At 35.5% G+C, this 22,191-nt stretch overlaps 2 protein-coding genes and 1 non-coding gene across 12 annotated transcripts; 1 reads left to right on the top strand and 2 right to left on the bottom strand.

Annotated features, from left to right (window-relative positions):
* Window positions 1-825: 825 nt before the first annotated feature.
* LOC114880483 lies at window positions 826-946 on the top strand. The gene has a single exon (XR_003790081.1). It is a non-coding gene; the product is annotated as a 5S ribosomal RNA (ribosomal RNA).
* Window positions 947-2,204: 1,258 nt separating this feature from the next.
* LOC114881654 (thiamine transporter 2-like) lies at window positions 2,205-3,662 on the bottom strand (the record flags this gene model as incomplete). The annotated part of the gene is given in 6 exon segments (XM_046288720.1): window positions 2,205-2,807; window positions 2,809-2,834; window positions 2,999-3,064; window positions 3,067-3,209; window positions 3,211-3,368; window positions 3,537-3,662. Coding segments are annotated over 6 exon segments (1,122 nt in total), but the record flags the coding sequence as incomplete, so codon positions are not given.
* On the bottom strand, window positions 3,449-21,970 carry LOC114881655 (condensin complex subunit 1-like). 10 transcript variants are annotated; one of them, XM_046288671.1, is made up of 23 exons: window positions 21,887-21,970; window positions 20,918-21,074; window positions 9,493-9,668; window positions 9,267-9,401; window positions 9,004-9,182; window positions 8,794-8,933; window positions 8,595-8,676; window positions 8,465-8,527; window positions 8,168-8,401; window positions 7,764-8,096; window positions 7,502-7,694; window positions 7,110-7,432; window positions 6,649-7,041; window positions 6,337-6,581; window positions 6,139-6,259; window positions 5,751-6,062; window positions 5,525-5,652; window positions 5,200-5,454; window positions 4,853-5,127; window positions 4,651-4,806; window positions 4,217-4,582; window positions 4,071-4,145; window positions 3,449-4,005 (listed from the first exon to the last, which is right to left on the bottom strand). In XM_046288671.1, the coding sequence occupies exons 3-23, from the start codon at window positions 9,605-9,607 to the stop codon at window positions 3,836-3,838; spliced, it is 4,293 nt and encodes a 1,430-aa protein (XP_046144627.1). In that variant the 5' UTR covers window positions 9,608-9,668; window positions 20,918-21,074; window positions 21,887-21,970; the 3' UTR covers window positions 3,449-3,835. The 10 variants fall into 10 exon arrangements, 9 of the variants coding, with proteins under 9 accessions (XP_046144627.1, XP_046144629.1, XP_046144628.1 ...); XR_006830099.1 differs by lacking the exons at window positions 20,918-21,074; window positions 21,887-21,970 and having other exon boundaries at window positions 3,449-3,678; window positions 3,753-4,005; window positions 9,493-12,424; XM_046288673.1 differs by lacking the exon at window positions 9,493-9,668 and having other exon boundaries at window positions 9,267-9,321.
* Window positions 21,971-22,191: the final 221 nt, after the last annotated feature.

Genomic DNA, 22,191 nt, shown 5'->3' with positions numbered 1-22,191 from the left:
ATCAATATCTTCAAAAATATATCACTAAAGCGACTACAGAAATATGAAACGAAGAGTGGAAATATTCAAGACCGACAAAACTACATAGAATCCGCAACAATATAAATGATGAAAATCCGACCTGCCTATTCAACAGGAAAGATCAAGTAAAGTTAACACGAACAAGAATAGGTCACAGCAACTGGACGCACTCGTATATATCTCAAACAACTGTTATTTTTGCGGGATACAGAACTCCATCGATCATATCTTGGTTACCTGCCCTAAATACAATATGAAAAGGACATAACACGACTTACCAAATTCATTGAGCATTCTAGAAAAAGAAAAAAGTTTTCATTTCAAGAAATTGGATTTCAAATTTATAAAATTGTAGTGAATTCCAAACTCTGGAAAGTGGGGCCCGAGACTATAACCCCTTTAGACCCCCCTTGATCCAGTGCTGAACTTTAGTTGATAAAAATACTTTAAATTATCGACACTACAATATTAACTTATATAATTCAATTTTTTTAGAAATTTGGATTTTTTACGTCTGAGAGACATATTAAAGATTATGTCAGTTAACACGTTGAATATCGCCAAAAATCTTTCTTGCAAACATTTTTTTCATGTAAAATGAAGCTATTTGCAAAAATTTCAGTCGAATCGCATTTGACAGATTTTGGGAAATACAATTGTATTAACCACATTTTTATTTTACGCAATCACAGTAGATTATGTAATGGAATACAACGGATATGAACAACTAACTGTTTTTTGAATTACATTATATATTTTTTCGATTTTTAACCATTTTCTGCTCTAATAAAGTTCCTATTTTTAACTAACGGCCATACGACTTAGGACTACTACCGGTTCTCGTCCGATCACCGAAGTCAAGCTAAGTTCGGCGTGGATAGTACTTGGATGGGTGACCGCTTGGGAACTCCGCGTGCTGTTAGTTCTTTTTTTTCTTAAATTAAAAAAAAATTGACAGCCCTATTCGGTAAAACTCTCTTCTATTTAATTTTTAATCGACTTCGAAAAAGGAGGAGGTTACTCAATTCGATCAGTACAGTATTGCCTCGAAATAAGCAAGTGGCTCGGGACCGAACCGTTGCTTATTTCGAGGGAGGTAGCTATTCGGCTTGACTTTGTTCTCGAAACGGGACGATAGAGAACGCGAGAAACGAGTGAGAGATCCGAGGTAGCGGCAAATCATATAGTGATCGGCGGAGCAGCGATGTTATTTTTTGAACAAGGATAGAAAGCATTATATACATATATTCCATCCTTCTTCTACTAACCGATGTCACTGCTCAGTCGAGCGTGAAATTTATTACCCTAAACATCGGCTTCGCGCTTTCATGGACCTCTCACTCATTTCTCGTACCTATCACTTTGCGGGCGACTTCAAACAAAGAAGAGGGGATAGCGACTTGCTTATTTCGAAGTCGAGACCACTTGCTTATTACGAGGCAATACTGTATTGTTGTTCTTTATGTTCGCCGATTACTCCGAGCGCGGATGGGCAAATCGGAACAGAACCTTTTGCATCTTGTACAGTATGTCTCCCAATTGGTCCTGTTAGAAAAACAGTTTCCTTTTTTTCATTGCTAACGACTTTTACTGTAAAAAACGTAATGCTTCATTTATACAGGGTGTCCCAGAACTGGGGTAGGAGCCAAAGAAGGATGATTGGTAAGGTCATTCTGAACAACTTTTTCCTTTGCCAAAATGTTGGTAAAGGCTTCGTTTTCGAGTTATTAGCGAAAAACACTGGCCAATCAGAGCGTGCCGTTAGTGCGGGCTGAATCACGAGAGTATTGGGTATGCTGTGCGCGGTCGTGATCAAGTGCATCGGCACTACGTCGGTATAATAAGATTCGTTGGGCAAAAGTTGTATCGAATGATGAATTAAAAAAAGAAAGGAATAATAGTATCGAATTATTGATTGCTCATGAACAACGAATCCTATTACACCGATGTGGTGCCGATGCACTTGATCACGACCACGGTTCGAACGCAGAGCATACCCAACACTCTCGTGGTTCGGCCCGCGCTAAGGGCGTGTTCTGATTGGCCAGTGTTTTTCGTTAATAACTCGAAAACGAAGCCTTCAACAACATTTTGACAAAGGAAAAAGATGTTTAGAATGATCTCAGCAATCATCCCTCTTCGGCTCCTACCCCAGTTCTGGGACACCCTGTATTTTTCGACGTTTACTCTACAAGGAATAAACCGATCACGAGGAAACGTTTCACATTTAATAGGATGTATATCCGCGATGATCCCAGTTGCAAAAATTTATGGAATTTGTTGTTACTAACTATTGTTATGGCAAAAAACCTATTTCTTGGTGTTATTCTGCAAGAAATGTACCATTCGCAATGAAACCTTTCACATGTAGTCATACAGGATATTTGCTCACCTATGATAGTGTATAAAGAATCTACAGCTCCATTATAAATCTTATCTCCATGTGATACACCAGTTTGCCAAAGTAATTGTATATAACTGATAATTTGTAAATATCCACAAGTGGAAAATGACCACCAGATTGAACATTTTTCAACATGACTGTTTGAATATGCTTGCAAAAAATCTTTCCATGATAGAATATAAGCTTGTTTTATTTTACGTATCAACGAAACATTTGTACTGGGAGAATTGTTGTTATTGTACTGTTCTGGTCTATATAATAATTCATTTAAATTGTATGATTGTGATACTACCATTTCATTATTAGTTAAAGAATCATGGTTTACATAATTTTCATTTTCTTTATGAAAATAAATGGACTGACCAACAAAAGGTAAAAAAACACGCCCATATTGTTGCAAATGAAATAGCTGGAAAATAAATTTTATATTTTTTATAAAAAGATATTTTAAATATCTATAATTTATATAGTTTTTGAATTTTTAATTCATAAATTTCTTTCTTAACATTTGAGTTATTAAAATAAAAATTAACTATTTTACATCAGTCTAAAAATTATTATTTTAATAAATACCTGATACTGTAATATAATTCAACTGATGATAATTTAATGTATCAAAAGAGAGTGACAATCGTGCAACATACAACGACCAAAAAGAGATGCTGCTTTTGTATGACCAGTTACTTCCTGATAATATTTCGTATCAACTTTAGCATAAATGTATGTATAGTAAGCCACTTCTGTACATAAAAACAAGCCATAAAAGAATTCCACAATTTGCATAGATATCTTTTCCAAACATTATCAAAAGAAATGTGATAGCACCAGAGAAACCACACAAAATAATGATAGGCTTATATCGTACAAAATCTGTTACTAAAAATATGACAACTAATGTTGCAAAATAAGAATATGATGCAACAGGAAAAATTTCTTGATTTACCTGAAAAGTAATTACTGTGTAATATACAAGAAAAATGAATGATAATTAGAAATAAAGAATTTATAAACAGAAATTCGTCCTTTATTTTTAAATAAATAAATTTATTTTTAGAATTAACAGTTTCTGTAATTACATATAACTATTATATATAAAAAACTCGATATTTACTTGAACATTTATAAAATTTTTCCATGGTCCTGTTAAATAATTGGTAACGAAAGACTCTGTAGATATAAACTCTTTGAAACATCCAAATATACATAAAATACACGAAATTACTTTTTACCATTTGATACAGTTAATAGGTACACTGCAAAAGGTATTTTATCATTATTTTTATTAAAATAATTAAAAAATCGATTTGCATGTATATTTGTCACTTACTTTCCTTTTAAGCCTTAGTATGATTTTTAAAAAAATAAAAAATTGTATATTAGTTATGCAAATATGTATATATAAGTATATATTTAAAAATTTGATTCCTTGTTTCGTGAGTGCGATAACCGCGCTGAGGATCTTTTTGGAAAACATACTGGTGTTACAGCCTGTTTAGTTTTCTTCGGAAGCGGCGGTGCTAAATCGATACCCTTGTTTCGGATTGATCTTCTTACACTTGATGTAGATGGATTTACAGTAGCTAATAAAAATAGTAACAATCAGATATCAAAAAGTAATTTTGTTTACAGAAATCGGAATACATACATCGTCTTTGAAATTCGATTGATTCATCAGAACCAAAACTTGATTGAAGTTCATGCGATTTTTCTTTTTTCTTACCTATTATTAAAATAATTTTATATCAGTAATATATAGTATTAAAATTACTATTTTCATATTAAAAAACGTACTTGTTGTAGATATACTTAAATCGTTATCCATTTCATCATCACCATCATCGTCATCGTCATCATCATTTTCTTCTTCTTCATCATCTTCTCTTGCACCCCTACTTTTACGTTTTGAAGCAGCTCGTCGACCACGCTTTCTTGCTTTCGGTATCAACTGTGGTGGTGGCATCATTTCGTTATCATTCTGTGTTGAATTCTCTGTTTTTTGTAAAAGTTCCTTCATCTTTTCTTCCAGTTCGACGGAAATCGCTTTTGTATTTGGTTTTTGCTTTGTTTGCTCTATAATGGATTGCAATGCTTTTGAAACTTGATTGTGATGAATCTTTTCCTTTAGTAGAGGTAAACTTTCAATAAGACGACGTAAACCTATATAAAATTTGTTTTGTTTTAGAAAGAAATTTGTTTAATTAATTTCTAAATAAATTCCTACTTACTTTTTGCACTAAACTGTAAAAGTGAAAGACAATATGCAAAGTCACGCCACTGTCTTTCTGTAGTGGCTAGTTTAAACCTAGCACAAATCTTATCAATTATAGAATCAACATGTTTTTCCTTTTGTAGTAAATTCAAAATGATCCTGAAAACATATGCTGTTAGATTAAATGACGATTTGATATTCTGTTATTTATTACACACACTTTAAAATTTCGTGAAAATCAGCTTCATTCAAATTTAATTCAGGGTCGGTTAAATGAGATAATATATCAGGCATTACGTTGTACAATGTGTTGCCTTTTTGTGAAAGTACTTTGAAAAATTGTCTCGCATCGTTTCGGAGTTGTTCATCATGGTCAACAATGCACACAGCTAATTCTGATATTTGACCTCTCACACGCAACATTTCTCTCAGTATAAGACTTGATAAAACTCGAAAACACGATCTTCGTACGGTTATATTTTCATCCCGAAGTCTGAAAGATAATTATATTCTTTAATCAATTATGATACCATGCTTGAATTGGTTAACGAGTGTTTATAATCACCTGCCGTAAACGTGTTTCATCCATGGTAAAATTTGATTTGGAAATCTAGTTGTTAGATCACTTATTCCAATAAGAACATTAGCCCGAATATTAGGGTAGGGTGAACGTTCTAAGATCGTAATTAACATTTGTAATGACTCTTCGCAAAAAATGGAACTTACTAGCATCATTTTGCTAAGGGCAAGGGCACCAGCGGCTTGTAGATCTTCACTATTATGTTTATCAGGATATCGACACACATCTAATACTAATGGCCTATAAAACAAAATATATAGGCATATGCAAACAATACAAAATAGAAAAAGAATTAAATTTATGCACATACACAAATTTTGATAAAAATCCATCACCGGTCACAACATGATTTTCAAGAACATCATTTATAAATTCTGCATCCGTATCTTCTACCGCGCCTTCAACAGCTTCTTCTCCATTATCTTCGGTGATAGTTGTCTAATTATAAAAGTATAATATAAGATCTTTCATAAAGGTCTATAGTTTTCACGGTGTATGATGTTTTTAAAACACGTCTTCTATATTATGTCTTTTACCTCTTTACTCCGAATCATTTGTCTTGCACTGCTTGGGGTGCTCGTTGAAGTGGAGTTCACAGATCTATCAAATTCTTTTTCTTTTTTATTTGAATTCTTTTCTTTTCGTAATTGTCGTATAACATCTCTTCGTTTTAATTCCCTGTAAACTGATATGTCTAAATGTACCATTTCTCTAATTGCAACGTGCCCGACTAGATATAACAGTTTAGATAACAGAAAAAATGGAACAGGCAAACCAATATCAAATTGTCCTCGTTTATACACTTCTAACAATAATTTCTTTATTAAATACTCCGGTTGATCAGCTAACTAAAATGTTTAAATATTTTTTATGAAATATTGTTGTATACTATAATCCGTAATAAAATCATAGAATACTTCGTACATGGTAAATGGTACTAATTGCATCTGTCGCAAATGAAACATATGCGTCTTCTTCCATATTAGTAAAATTTTCTGTCAGTAGAATAAGAATTTTTGTAAATATTTCATGGTCATTTGAATACCTAACGATAGTAGAAATGATTATTACAATTATCAAACATAAAATTAAAGAATTATTACACTTTCACAGGTAGCTTACCTGACAGGAGGATTTTCAATATCATCAGTTTTGTGTTTTATTTTTAACAATGCTCGACAGGTATCTCTGGCTAATAACAGATCAGTTTTTGCTCGTGGTCCTAATCCTACTTTTATCAATACTTTCAAATTTCCTGTTATAATATTGCTTTCAGCCTGGGCAATCATTGTTATTAACATCAATGCTGTCCTACTATCTAATGAATTTGTGTCTGAGGACTTCATTGAAAACTTTTCCCACAATACCTATTAAATTAGAGAGTTAGATCACATCTTAGATAAAAATTATAAAACTAAATATACACGATATTACCTGTAGTACTTCACTATTTATATCATTATTATTGTACCACGTTAAAATTAGCTGAGTTAAAGCTGGACTTTGATTTGGTTGAAGTGATTTTAACAATTCAACCAATGCTTTAACACAGGTTAGAGCATTATGTCGCTCTGATTTTTGACTTTCATTATTAACTAAGTAAATACTTTTATACACCTCTGCAATATTATTGCGTACCGATGGATCACGGTGAAATACTTGATACAGAGCATCGCATATAGCGGTTGTTGCTCCCACTACACCAAATTGATAAGCAGTTCCAAGCAAAGTACATGCTTCAACAGCATCGCTTGCCGTTTCAGAAAAAAGTAATTTTTCTGCCATAGGTATAGCAATTTCTAGTTCAGTGGCAAATTCTAAGCAATGCTACAAAAAAAAAAAAATACAGAAATAAAAGAATTATCAAAATTAGTAGGAAATAATTAGATACATACCTTTAAATAATTTACAACGCGTTTTGCTCCTACTATATTTTCTTTATCTTTATCTAATGATTCTCTGTTATCAGCATTTTCTTGTACATTGTTTGGACCATTTTCTGATTCCATAAATGTTTTCAATAAAAGTAAAAACAGACATTCTTCTTTTGCTTCGGCAGAAAAATTTTCAATTTCTGGACTTTCCTTCAATTTAATACAAACCTTCCACAAACATTTTACTGCTTCCAGAATTTTTTCTTTTAACATTAATTGTCTGACGTGTTCAAACGCTGTATTAGGGTCAATATCAATATTTTCTTCATCTTCATCCTCTAGATCTATAAAATAGCATATTTAACTTATATGTATCTTCAGATCATGAATCATACTGAACAAAATAACCATACCTCGTCTGTTGCTCCTCTCTTTCGTGCGATTAATAACTTCTTTTAATGCTTCTCTTATTTTCGGAAGCAAAGCATTCCATAATTCTAATCTCTGACTATCACCACGAGTACTTTTACTAACAGTTTCAGCTTGTAGCTTTCTTAGCGTTATTTCTTCCTTCTCTAACGATTTAGAAATCTCTACTTTATTTAACTAAAAACGCGATTTATTTCGTCAGATTTTGTATTCATAATAAAAAGAAAAAATTAACATTATGCATACTTTAGCTGCAAATGGGTTGCCTTGAACTAACGCACGTATCAGCTGCAAAGCTTGTTTTCGTACAGTTATACTTTTATCTTCTAATCGTAATGCCACAGCAGCTAAAAGCTTTCCTTGCTTTGTTAAAGGAATTGCACCTTCACAACATAAATGTTGCCAAATTTGTAAAACCTTTGACCTTACATAAGCATTAACATCTAGAATATGTTCTTCTAAAATATTAAGGCATTCATCACGCTGCTTTTTCTGTTCTTGGGTAAGCTCATCTCCGGTTAATATTTTTTCTACAATTACTCCGAAGATGTTAATAATGCAAATTCTCATAGTGTAATGCTGCAAATGGTATAAACAAACATAAAGTAAACTTAATATACAATTTTATATTTAAACTAATAGAAACGTACTTCACTAGACAGATAATCTACTATATCATCAAGAATAGGAATTATAAGATTTGGTTTAGCAGTGGCAATGGTTTCAAGAAATGCTGAAATATTACGACAGTCACTTTCGGATGGTTCGCTTTGATCAATTTCTTTTATTATTTCCCTTAATAAACCATTACAACCACATTCATCAATCATATGCACCACTCCAATTCCTATATGTGATGGTAACACATCACGTAATTTCACCAACTACAATATTAATTGATACTATTAACCAATTCTGTTATTTAAATAAAATTTAAATATACGCACCTGAACCATTCTTACTACACAGCTTATTCCATGATGATATCTCTTAACCGAAGTACCTAAAATCTTTTATTAAAAAATTATGAGAATGTTAAAATTCAAAACAATTTAATAAAACTTTAAAGAATTTTACCTCAAAAATAGTTTGTCTTAGATGTTTTTGTTTGGAATGTGTACACTGTTCTATCATTTTATAACACACTTTAGTGAGTATTCTGCAACATAGCATTAACAATTAAATCAACAAGTTAAATCATATTTTTTATTTAGAGTAATAAAATTTTTATTACTTTACCATAAGAATAATTTCTTAGATCAAATATTAAACTTACTCTGTGAATGAGTCTTCAACAATAGGCGGTTGCCAAAGTTTGTGTAAAGGTAATTGTAATAATCTATAAACATATTCTAATGCTTTCTCTCTAGTATATTCCCATTCTTCTTCCATATCAGATCTAGTACCTTTCTTACGCTAAATAAAATAAATTAGCTGACACAAAAATATTAAATCTTTATAATACAATTATAGATATTATATAAACCTTTCCACTAAGTTTATCACTTCCATCTTTAAGAATTTTATCATTTATATAGCAAACAAACAATGAAAATAAATATGCAAGCATTTTAGTCACATTTAGATATTTTAATCTCTCTTCTTCGCTTAATTTAGTCTGGTTCTCTAATATACTTTCCATGTCAACAATCAATATTTCTAATGCTGTTTTAAATAATAATTAAATGTATTATTGCCATATAATAGTATTTAAATAAGCGTAACACATATGAAAATAACATTCCTTACCTTTATGAATTCTACTAAAACCATGCATAACAATTGGCAATACAATTTTATTTACCTGCAAAATTATAGAAAAAAATGTATCAAAGTGTTCAATAATAAAACAAATTCCACTAGTTTGAAGCGCTGTTCTTGCTTCTGTAAAACAAAAAGTAACAAAGTAATAATATGTAAGAAGTATTACATAAAAAAATTGCATTGAAACCAATAAATAACATTAATTACATACCATTGAGAGCTTGCGGAATTACACTTATTGGAACAATTTGTTTAACATTATATTTTTCAATATTCCTTTGCAAGAGCTCATCTTTGTTTATGGGGATAACAAAATCCTTGATCATTTTTGACTATTTATATCAGTACTGTGTATTCTTAATATACATATAATACTCGCTGTGTATTCTAAAAATTGCAATAATTTTTACTATCTCGTGTTGCGTACACAATATAGACTGTTAGGTCACTCGTATTCAAATTCATTGTAACCAACGTGACTCAAAACGGCACGTCAGACACTAACCGGAGCCGGAGGGAAAATATAAGAAATATTAAATGTATTATAAATTCTTATACAGAAACTGTTATTATTTTTCCATTGTTCAATTTTGTACGATAATTCTCTAGTATTTATATAATTTTATTTGTACATATATACATCTGTAATGTTGGTGGAATTGGTTTGTGATATATATACAGGATGTCCCAGAAAGAGTGTAAGTTGTTTAAGGGGGTGATAGCTGGGGTGATGCTAAACATTTTCCTATGGGAAAATGTTGTTTAAAGCTTCATTTTTGAATTATTAAGGGGGGCAATACAATTAGAACTTTCAAAAAATGCACATTTTTTTTTTTCATAAATTGTTAGTTCAATATGTCAAGAATATCATCCCAAAATTTGAAAAAGAAATTCGAAGTATTTTTGAAGCTATAGCCTCCGAGCGTGACACGCCTCTTGAGCATTGCTGAGGCCAAGCAAAACTTTAAACGCGTTTTTCTCGAAACATGATTTTTTAAATTGGCGGGAACTGTAACTCAAAAATTATTTAACCGATCTTTCTGAAATTTTTATCACAGCTTCATAACACTGTTACCTTGTCGCTAAACCTAATTGTTTTTGTAAAAAGTACTTTGTTATTGCAAAAATATAAAAAAAGTACACAAGAAAACCTGTAAAAATTTACTATTTTTTCCAAACGCATATAAATCTTCCAATTCTCAACTTTTCAATTTGTATTTAGGTACAATTAGAAACTATGGGTATGAGTAATAAGTTCTTTCTGTTTCCAATGTTTGAGAAGGATATAACGGGCGCTACACGTCACCCCGATTTCCACCTCCCGCGCGGACCTGTTGGACTATCGTATTAATAAAACCACCATTTTGAAAAATTATAGATTAAAAAAAATATGATTTTGTACCTTAATATAGGTATTAATAAATGCCAAAGTTTCAAAAATGTACGACTATTTCTTTGTGTTCAAAAAATTTCCGCAAAAGCTTGCAAATTTATGGCTTCCAATTGTATTGCCCCCCTTAAGAGAAAATTTAAAAAAAAATTTTAATAAACGAACCATTTGTGAAATACCTGTCTATTATACAGTGTGCCTCGCGTAACTGGAAACAGTCCATTATTTCCTAAACTATTAAAGATACAAGAAATTGCTTTGGTGCTCATTGCATGGTAAGAGTTCTTACCTATGCGCGGAATGCCTCAAGTCCTATTCGTTCGTTCTATTCATTTCTTCGGTCGCACGTGGGGTCGCGACAGAACAAGAAGTGAGAAATAAAACCAATTTTCTCACAAAAGGACCGAAAATGGATATATTAGGGGATATATTATGTGCCGAAATATTAATTATTCTGATCTTTTCTCATTTTTCGGCAACCCCAGTACATTACTTGTCTCCTTTACCCCACTACAACGCGCCCTGATGCAGGTACTTCGAAAAAATTGCTATTTAAACAGAAACGATTCGTGGGAGCAGTTTACTATTAGCAGTGACTGTTAAACGACAATGAAGTGGAGTGAAAACGAAACGGTGAAGTTCGTCGAGCTGTACAGGCAGCACGACTGCCTGTGGGACATTACATCGTCCTCGTATCGAAATATACAAATGCGGTCGGGGGCAATCGAAGTATTGATCCGTGAGATGGAGAAGGATGGCCTGAGGCCTACAGAAGCTAAGCACAAAATAAAAATACTCCGTACACAGTACCAGAACGAGAGGAAGGTGGAGGCCTCCATGAGGTCAGGCGCGGGGGCCAAAGAAGTATATACACAACGGCTGCTGTGGGTGCACATCATGGATCAATTCATGAGACCCACGCAAAAGAGAAGAGAATCGCAGAGCACACTGGTACATTTTGTTCTTATGTGCTCTACTCGTGTGCAAAAGTGTTAATGTTCTCGCGCTCTTTCAGACATATCCAAATGCGGCACCATCGCGATGGTGTACCGGCCTGCCTACTTCCGACAGCGAAGATCCGGACTTCGGCGGAGGAAACGCCGTCGATGAAATCCGCGCCGTCTTTTGCCGGAACTTCAAATCCCGGGAAAAGGAGAAAAGTAGAACAACTGACTGGAGCAGTGAACCAGATACAGCAAATAGCAGAAATGCTACACGCATCCGAGTCCAGGGAGGACGATTGGGACGCGTATGACCAATTCATTTTAAATAATATAGCATTTTAAATAAATACAAACAGATCGCAAGCGCGGCAACATACGTTGTACAGTCCACGCAACCCGCATCGAACACTCCACCACTCACACAACCCTCACTGAACACTCCACCGCCCACACAACCTGCACCGTACACACCACCAGTCACACAACATGCACCATACATTGTACCACCCACACAATTACATTCTTACCAACCGATACAATACATTTCCACCATGACAGTACACAGACACCATATATCGTGCAGTAAAAACATATGTAAAAACTGTTTGTAAATAATTGTATATATATAGTTTGTATAGTTAGTTTTAATGATTAGTTTTAAAGGTTAGTTTTAAAGGTTAGTTTTAAAGGAATGAATGTGCATTTGTATGGAAGGGTGCGTGTGCGTCTGTATGTATGAATAAAAAAATTAAAAATACCCGAATATACGATGCTGCCAATAATGATTTGATAGGTTATCGACGCCTGAATCTTCCTAGTAGAAGAAAAGTTTTTAATTTTACGCCGCCTCCGAAAAGGTTGAAATATACATATGTATTTAGTATACTATTTAACGAGTAAATAGGTTTTATTAATAGCTGTTGGGTATTTGTATAAATGAAGTAGAAATTATTTCATACTTTTTAGTGCATTTCGAAGTCGGTTGTATTTTTTGTTAAAAATTATTTTATTTCAAACTTTTTAGTGAAACGAGCAGTATTTGTAGGATGCCGTAAGGTGGTTTACCGTTCTTATTGGTTAATTGCAATAACGATAGTTTTTAACGATAACAAGTTCCATACAAGTTATCACAATAGTTATTAACAATAACAAATTGCATAAATTTTTGCAAGTGAAATATCGCGGAAATATCTTCTATTAGATGTGAAAGGGTTCATCGCAATCGGCACATGCCTTGCAGAGTACCCATGTATATAAGAAACAGTAGAGAATCGGCGACCGCATGCTGACTCATACACCAGTAGAGACACGTAGGCATATGTAGAATTCAATGTAGTAGTAACAATAGTTTTTCACGAATATCTCGGAAACTAAAACTTTCTGTTAATTATGCATAATGAAAAAGTTGTTCAGAATCATGTCCCCGACAACATATTAAAAGATCATTAGGATATCGTCCAATCTTGACATTAAAAACTTCCTGTATTTTGCAATAACAATGAAAAAATGAAAAATTTTTTTTCAATGGGACCAACCGGAAGACATACCCTACAAGATGTAAAAGGTTTCGTTCCGATTGGTACATCCATCTCGAAGTAATCGGTGAACACACAAAAAAAAAAAAAATACATACTGATCGAATTGAGTAACCTCCTCCTTTTCGAAGTCGGTTAAAAACGACAAATTAGCCGCGCGGCTCAAAGGACAATTTATTGGATAGGACTCTTTTTCAGCCTTCTATGCATATTACTCGATTGAGCCACCCTTCTCTCTCTCTCTCTCTCTCTCATTCTCGGGCTTTACCTGCTACTTTCAAAAGCTTGTAAGTATCTAGTAAATGCTTGTTACAAGTCACTTCTACGATATTATTCAAGTACCAAAATATTATAATATGTAGGCATTTAAATTCCGCGGCGAATTCGTGTGGGGCTTTCTCGATTGGAGAGCTCCAGTTTCCTACCTATACGCCGGCGCGCGGCGCTTACGTGCGCGCAGAAAGAATTGAGCAGCAACCGCGTTTACAGACATTGTGATAGCGAGAGATAGTAGCGAGAGACATTGTAATTCATTTTGTTCTATATTATATTATATTTTTTTATTTTTTTCTGAGTAAATTACCACCACAAGTATTATGAAAATGCTGTTACAAAACTTTCCCTTGGCCTTCTAAATACGTATACTAAAGTAACTTTTCAATTGTCCTGAACAGTTCGAAAAACTGCTTGTAGAAAATGTTTGCAACAACAGGTGGGTCTGTTTTCTGTTACTGGTAGAGTAAAGTAGGGTTTATGTGACTGAAGGCAAGCTACACGTGTTCGACAGATTCTCCGCTGCTTCATTCTTTTACAACGTTCCATAAAACGAAATATCGCCCTGAAGAGTCTCGTTCATTTTCAAGAAACTACATACACTATTCTGACTCTCCCTTTGCTTCTACGTCTTTTCTCTCTTGACTCTTGACTTTCGACTCACGGATCTATCGTATACACAGTATTGCCGCGGAGTGGACTAGTCTGCAAAGTGAGAGGTCCGAAAAATGAGTGAGAGGTCCGTGAAAGCGAGAAGCCGATGTTTTGTTGGGTGACGGCAATTAGTAAAAGAACGATGGAATATGCTTTCTCATTCTAGTATTAGCTATTCTGATGTGTTCCATCCTTGTTCAAAAAATAACATCCCTGTTCGGCCGGTTACTTTATGGTTTGCCGCTACCTGGGATCTTTCACTCGTTTATCGCGTTCTCTATCGTCCCGTTTCGAGAACAAAGTCAAACCGAATAGCATACCTGCTTCTGTTGTAAATCGGTCAAGCAGATTTGAAATGGATTATCATTATTATACCTTGCGGTAGGTCAGGGCACCTGTACCGTAGACGATGCAGGTAGCAGCTGTTACGAAAAGGTCCCAAACTCGCCTACTGCTACTGATTTTCCTGCGGTTGAAGAACCTTCAACCTCTTATGATATGCTCCGACAATCGTATGCTGATACTGATTTTCCTGCGATCGAAGAACCTTCCACCTCTTATGAGATGCTCCGACAATCGTCTGCTGCTACTGATTTTTCTACTGTGGAAGTGAATGAAGAAAATTGTGATGTAGAAGATCACGCATTGCTAGAAACAGCAGAACCACGTTTTCAAGCAAATAATACAGCTTGGAAAACATTCGAGTATCGGCTGTGACATCGAACACTTCCAAATAATTGGATGTCAACAAAAGGGACTAGAAAAAAAGTTTAAAGTACAGTGCCAATTGTGTAATCACGTCAAGTGTGTATCGTGCCTTCGGAAGAGCGATAACACAATGGACATTAACCACTGCGCTGTTTCCAGTACAATGATGACAGGCGGCGGATACAATCAGCTAGAGGAAATACTTTCTAGCATGAACGTGTCGTGCATGAGCAAGAGAATTGACGAAAAATGCCAAGATGAAATAATTGATGCCTTCGAATTGGCTGCGCAACGAGAAATAGAAGATGCAGGGAAATTAGAAAAAGAGCTAGCCATAGCAAGAGGCGATATACTACCAGGTTGTAATATACCATGGATTCCAGTTGTTGCAGATGGCAGCTGGATGAAGAGATCATACCGTGGAGGTGATTACAACTCTCTTTCTGGTGTAGGAGCCATCGTGGTATATCACACTAAAATGGTGCTCTATATCAATGTAAAGAATAAATTCTGTATAATTTGCCAAACCGCAGCCAAGAAGAAGGAAGAGGCACGGCAGCATCGTTGCTTCAAAAATTGGGGTCGTAACCAGAATTCAACTGGTATGGAAAGTGCTGCTATTGTAGACGGATTTAAATCCAGCATAGAAATGCACGGTCTGATATATTCAATATTAGTTGCCGATGGAGATAGCAGTGTGTATAAAAAGATATTGGACAATGATCCATACAAAGAGTATATGATGCATGTACGCAAAATTGAATGCACCAATCACCTGCTACGCAACTTTAGTAGAAAAATAAATGAGATCGCCACAAAAGGTTGCTTCAAGAAACTACAAGCTATTGTAAAAGAGAACGCCCTTCGCCTACGCACTGGTGTGAAAAAAACAGCAGAATACCGATTCAAAGAGAAAATAACACTCGCTGATCAAATAAAAAATTTAAAAACAGACATGAAAAATGTAGCGAGCCATGTTTTCGGTGAACATCAGGAGTGTCAAAGATTAGCATACTTCTGCAAGAAATACTCTGACCCGAACAGAGTGAACTATGTTCCACAATTGAAAGAATGCGGTATTTATCAAAGCATTGAAGAAGCAATGCAACCGCTCTTTCCACAAGCTGAAAGCTTGTTATATGGTTTAAATAATAATGCAGTGGAAAGTTTCAATAACGTATTTGCGAAATTCATCAGAGGTAAATAATAAACTTTGTACGCAAGGGCTCGTATCAGGGTAGAGTCTCTGCTGCTGTCCTTCATTTCAATTCAAGAGAGTCGTTCAGCCGATTGAGTACTGCTATGAACAAGGAACCGACAACCATCGTACAAAATATGGAACAACGACGTAAGCATGCATCGGAAATGGCAGCGAAATATAAGCAAAAAGCCAAAGCATGTTCTTCTCGATACGAAAAGCAATCGTGCGACAAAGATTACGGTCCCACGGTAGAAAAACCAGATATGGAAGAAGCAGTATTCTCTTCCGAGTGTGAGAGGCACATGCTTACACTCCTTCAGTGGCAAACGATACGAGATAACATTGAAGCAGAAACTCGCGATCAGGCAAAGAGCGAAAAATAGATAGCCTACCGTAAAAAATTATTAACTACATCACATTTCGGCAAGGTATGCCGATTGAGAAAGAATACACCAAGAGGAAATACGATAAAAAGTATAATGTGTTTCGTCCGACGCGGAATACAATGCACGATGGTTCTCGAAGGTTGGTTTATGACATGAACGTGCAAAACAAATTCTGGTAGAGATTAACTTTTCCGCATTTTTATTAAATTTTACAACCGACAATTTCACTTTCGCGCGACAGTAAACTTTATTTTCTCGAACCTCTTTAATCCTAATACAATAGCTCCGAATTTTGCGCCTCGCCGTCCCAACAGCTCGAAGACATGTCATAAACCTGGAGACCTGAAGAGTCGGTCAGTAACACGTGCATAACGGCATCTGCTAAACAAAGGTCGACTTGAAGGAAACCATGTCACTCCGTCAAACCTTCGAGAACCGCCTCCTTCCACAAGACAACCCACACCCTCTTTCCAAGGGGGGTGGCCAAAGGGCGTACACGCGAGTTCACAATTTTTAGAAAGGGACGTTGATTGGAAAAGGCAAAAAATCAGCAACGCCTTGGACAGCACTACGAGGTGCCATGGCAAACATCGGACGGTTTGCTCGACACTTCTCTTTCGAACGTCGCATCGTGGAGAACACAAAACTTATTTAGTTTCGAAGTACAACTGGCATACGAAATCGGCCACAGAACAACTGGCATACGAAATCGGCCACAGAATAATCGTCATTCACGTCTAGCAGTCGAGACGTGAATTAGATTTCTTTCTATTGAACATCGTTCGGTTCAGGTGTAGTGGCATACGAAATCGGCCAAATTCAATACCTACACATTTATCGGCAACAAAAAAAAGAACAATCGATCACAGTGTCCAAGATTAACTTGGCGGACACGTGTTGTGTAGCGTCGCGTACCACAAGGTTTAGTTGGGCCTTACAACCCCAACAAGGAAACAATCCGCGCGGCGATACGCAACACAAGTTTCTACGCGTTCGAAGAAACATAATGTATCCGCAAATTCAATATTTGCGTTCCCTTGAATATGGAAGAGAGAACGAGGCAAATGCCTTGAGACAATTGGAAACGGAACTGGGAATCCATATTCTACCGTGTGGTTTATTCATCGATACCGTTGTGCCTTATTTAGGTGCAACTCCTGACGGCCTCGTGGACGATGATACTATCGTCGAAGTGAAATGCCCTGAATCGGCGAAGGATTTATCGCCTGCTGAAGCAATACAGCAGTTACCTGCGATACGGCGTATCTTTCGAGGTGATGAGATGAATAAAATTCATCACTATTATTATCAAATCCAAGGACAATTGCACATAGCGAATAGGCAAACTGCTTTATTCTGTTTATGGACAAAAAAAGGAATCAAAATTACAAAAGTACAAAGAGACGACAGATTCTGGGCAACAGAAATGAAGCAAAAACTGAAAAGGTTTTATGAAGACTCCATGTTGCCAGAAATTATAGATAGTAGATTTAATCGTCAGCAACCTATTAGAGAGCCTGCATACATAAAAAACACCAATGCAGGTAGTAGTACACAAGAAAGTACATGTGAGGATGTACATTAATTGAGTACGGCACTCTTATAATATTCTTATAATATTCTTATAATATTCTTATAATATTCTTATATATTCTTATATATTCTTATATATATTTTTATAATATTACAATCCAAGGATTGCAATCGAAAGTCGCAATGCACCTATAGTGTATTGCGACTGCACCGTCGAGTACACACTGCTCATATGATGAGCTGTTGTATAGTCTATTGCGACTGCACTCGGCGGGTCCATACAGTACATATAATGAGTTGTATGATAAATGATTACAATCGAAGGTCGCAATTGCACCTGAGAATGAAGAGGACCGTCATTGACGGGAGTGGTGGTGGGTCTCTTCATACTGTCCTATTAATTTTTACTTTCAGCTACTTCCTTATTTTATCTGAAGGAAAAACAATTTATAATCTGGGAGAAACAGGGAACACACGTATATAAAAAGGTAAGTTCAATGCTTCTATTTTTATTGCCTGTACATGAATTCATTTAAAATGATTATCATGTTGTATTTATTTATTTAGTGTTTATTAGTGTTCAAACGGACCAGACCACCCTGTGGTGAAGTCTACCCGTGGGTGCTGTATCCGCGAAAATTTCATTTCTGCAATTATCGAGACGAAAAACGAAATCTACAAAATCGAGTGTCTCTCTCACGCATGGCGTATACGTGCATGCTTTTCATTGATTGTGTGAGTGCACGCATACAGGTCATGGCACAAGGAGTCTGTACCCTTAAGGACCAGTGTGGATTATTATAATATGATGTACATTTACGCGCAGGGCAACAAAGTGTAAAAAATCGAGTGATTGCATGTATGGCGGCAGAAGGGGGGTACGTCGAACCCTACTTATCATAAACATATATTAACAATCGATCCCTTTCGGGGCCTCCCATTATTTAAACGTAGGAAGAACTACGGCAAATGTCCGTAATAAGTAGGGGAAGGGCGGGTAGCCCGAGACACTTAAATAAAATACAAAAAAAAACATAGAAGCAATCAATTTTAATCAAATTTCTCTTTCAGGTAATAAATATAAGGTCTTTTATATTCATTATATCTTAAAAAAAAAACATATTTCTTATATAACTTTAAGACAACAAGCAATAAACTGGAACCTCTGTTTTTACTCATTCGAAAAAAGGCGAGTAGCCTCGGATATCATTCATATCAAAATTTATGTAATGACCTAATTTGCTTGGCGTGCATACAATTACTGGTTTGCAATTGTTTTTTAAGCACAAAAGCCATGTTGTCATATGTTATTTGTATTTCTATATGACGTAACAATAAAGATATAAAAATGTCCGAGGCTACCCGCTTTTCCCCTAAATAACAATGTTTATTTACCTGAAACAATCGGCCCCTTTCTGGACCACCCATTATTTAAACGTAGGAAGAACTACGGCAAATGTCCGTAACAAATAAATAACAATGTTGGAAATCAGCTGTTCAGCGTAACGTGTTGCCTTCTCGAATGCTCAGGATCGGAACAATGACCCAGTGACAGCCAACCATTTTCATTGCAGTGGGTCATTTACCGACAAATGAGTAAGTTTCATTGGGTTATAATTCACATGTTTATTAGTTATTGCATTTTAATCCTTTTTTTATTATTTGCAAACTTATTTAAAAAAAATATATATATAATAGTATCGATTTATTTATTCTACATGAAACCTATTCATTACTTTATTCTTTCTTTTTTTCATTCATTATTCCATACAACTTTTGCCCAACGAATCTTACTATACCACGTGGTGCTGATGCACTTGATTTCGACTACGGCGCACAGTGGGACAAAACGGCTTTCGGCGATCAAAAGTCGATTTTCGTGAATTCAAAAATTGAAAAACTATTTATATACATCGATAGAGAATAAACTGTAGTTTAACGTAGTGTAATCCGTTTTTTCATATTTGCTTCCGTTTTGCCGTGGTTCGCACTCAAAGTTAGTAGAAATTCGTCAAAACGAAACGCTGATAATATTACCCGTAACTTCAATGTACGATTCTAATGAATTTTACTGAGAAAGATTCAATTCAAATGAATGATAAAGTTTACTAGGATAGTATAGATTCTATTCAGTGCATAAAGTAAGTTAAAATGTTAACAACTTTGTAAATAATAGGATCTGATTGAAACGAAGTACATTTAACTAAAATCTCAACTTTGAGTTTGATTTAAAAAAAATGCCACAACTTGCCACATGTTTAATTATTACTACAGGAAAGAGTGAACCTTCCTCTATTAGAATCTGAAAAAATCAGGTGCACTTTTTTGCACTTTTTCAAGAAAATGGCGATTGAATGAAATTACACCCATCTTGGCCGCTGCGCACGATGATAGAAAAACAGTACCAGATACGATTATTAACCAGTTAACTGCATTCCACGTGTATATTCGTCATCCAAAACGTTTTTTCGTCCTTGCAATATGCCATAATAAATTTTCATAATTGTCGAAACTGTTTTCACGAATGATTTGGTATCGATCATAATAAATATAAATAAATATATTATAATAACACATGTCTTGTCATTTTTTAATTATTAAATCCGTTTTTCTTACAGTTATTAACAGTTCTGAGTCAAATTTTTGTTAAATGACATAAAATATGTCTAACAAGTGAAGAATATTGAACGCGTTACACTTTATACGTGAATATTTTGACACTCTGTAATTCAATATGATTTATATTAGTACAACTTAAGTACCATAATATAGGCAAAAACTTCCCAAAATTTCATTAAAATATTTCCAATAGAACCGAAGTTACAGATTTTTGATCGCCGAAAGCCGTTTTGTCCCACTGTGCGGCGTGGCTTGAACGCAGAGCAAACCCAACACTCTCGTGGTTCGGCCCGCACTAAAGGCGCGCTCTGATTGGCCAGTGTTTTTTGCTAATAACTCGAAAACGAGACCTTAATTAATATTTTGGCAAAGGAAAAGGTTGTTTAGAATCACCTTGTCAATCATTCCTCTTCGGTTGTCGACGTAGTCGCGTGACACCCTGTATATAAGTTACTCCCCACTAGAATTAACAAAGGGGATGCTGCGGCCCGGAGAATGGAGGGGCGGCCGATCTAGGTCCAGTTCGCCGTACCGCCCAAAAATCGAGGAACTACATAGAAAAGAGATGGCTGTAAACGATTTTTCATAATAGATATTTGCATCGTTATATTTTTTTCATTTTGTGTTTACAGGTGGAATTGCAGGCAGAACTTGCCAGGACAAAAAAAAATTAAAAGCAGTTACAGCAGAAAGAAATAAGGTAATTATTTAGAAGTTTGCTTTCCACTCCGATCTTAATAATTTTTGGTGGGGGGTGTAATTTAAAACAACTTTTTCCTTTTGAAGTATGTCAAAACTAAAGGAGACCGCCACATTAACTCAGTGGCCATGCAACTTTGATCGAAAACGGCTTTCGGGTCGGTTGAGAGGCACTGATAGTTTTTATATCGGTACGTTAATCACAACACCGTGTTCGACCGGCAACGGCAAAAAAAAACGGCAACAAGGGTATCACCTTCTGCGTAGTTTCAACAATTTCAAATTCGTAACGGTGTTTCGAGAAATTTCGATCGCGAAAGCTTATGGAACGTTGGACCTTCCTGGCCCGACGTTAGACGCCAATTTTGTGACCCTTTTCGAGAGTTCACTCTATACAGAATTTCTACAATAAAGAACGTGGCCTGCCGTCACAGACTACGTGGTGGAGTTCGCAAGGGTTGGGAAGAATATGGGATGAGAATGTCGGGGTAGAGGGTTTGAGGAGGTTCTTCGCTTTACGCGATCGAGTATCCAAAGGGAACAGGGAATTTTTAAAGACTGGAGAAGGGGACGGGACGATATCGCGGCGTACAAAGAATTGGACGAGGAAGGTGGCCGTTATCGGACCCAAATTTTACAATTTTAGTAATGATAGGGGCTTACCGATACGTTGACCGCACGTACGCGCTCGTACTCTTGCACTCACTCACTACTAACGCTTCTAATACCAAAATCTGACTGCTCGCTCGGCGCTGTCGCGGCGAATTTTTGGGTGGGGTTACAAGTCGGGGATTGGGTCTTTCTGTCGGGTCACGGGTAAGGGATCTATATCGATTATGGATTGGTGGACGATCAGGGTCGATAAAGGGCTGGATATCAATAAAGAAAGCAGTTAATCTCTTTTTTGTAAGTGCTTCGCAAATTAATGTATTTCAAAGTATTAATGTATTAAAAATGTATTGTTATGT

This window comes from Osmia bicornis, chromosome 14, assembly GCF_907164935.1.
Source record: "Osmia bicornis bicornis chromosome 14, iOsmBic2.1, whole genome shotgun sequence".
Taxonomy (NCBI): domain Eukaryota; kingdom Metazoa; phylum Arthropoda; class Insecta; order Hymenoptera; family Megachilidae; genus Osmia; species Osmia bicornis.
This window is presented reverse-complemented; position numbering and strand designations above follow the sequence as displayed.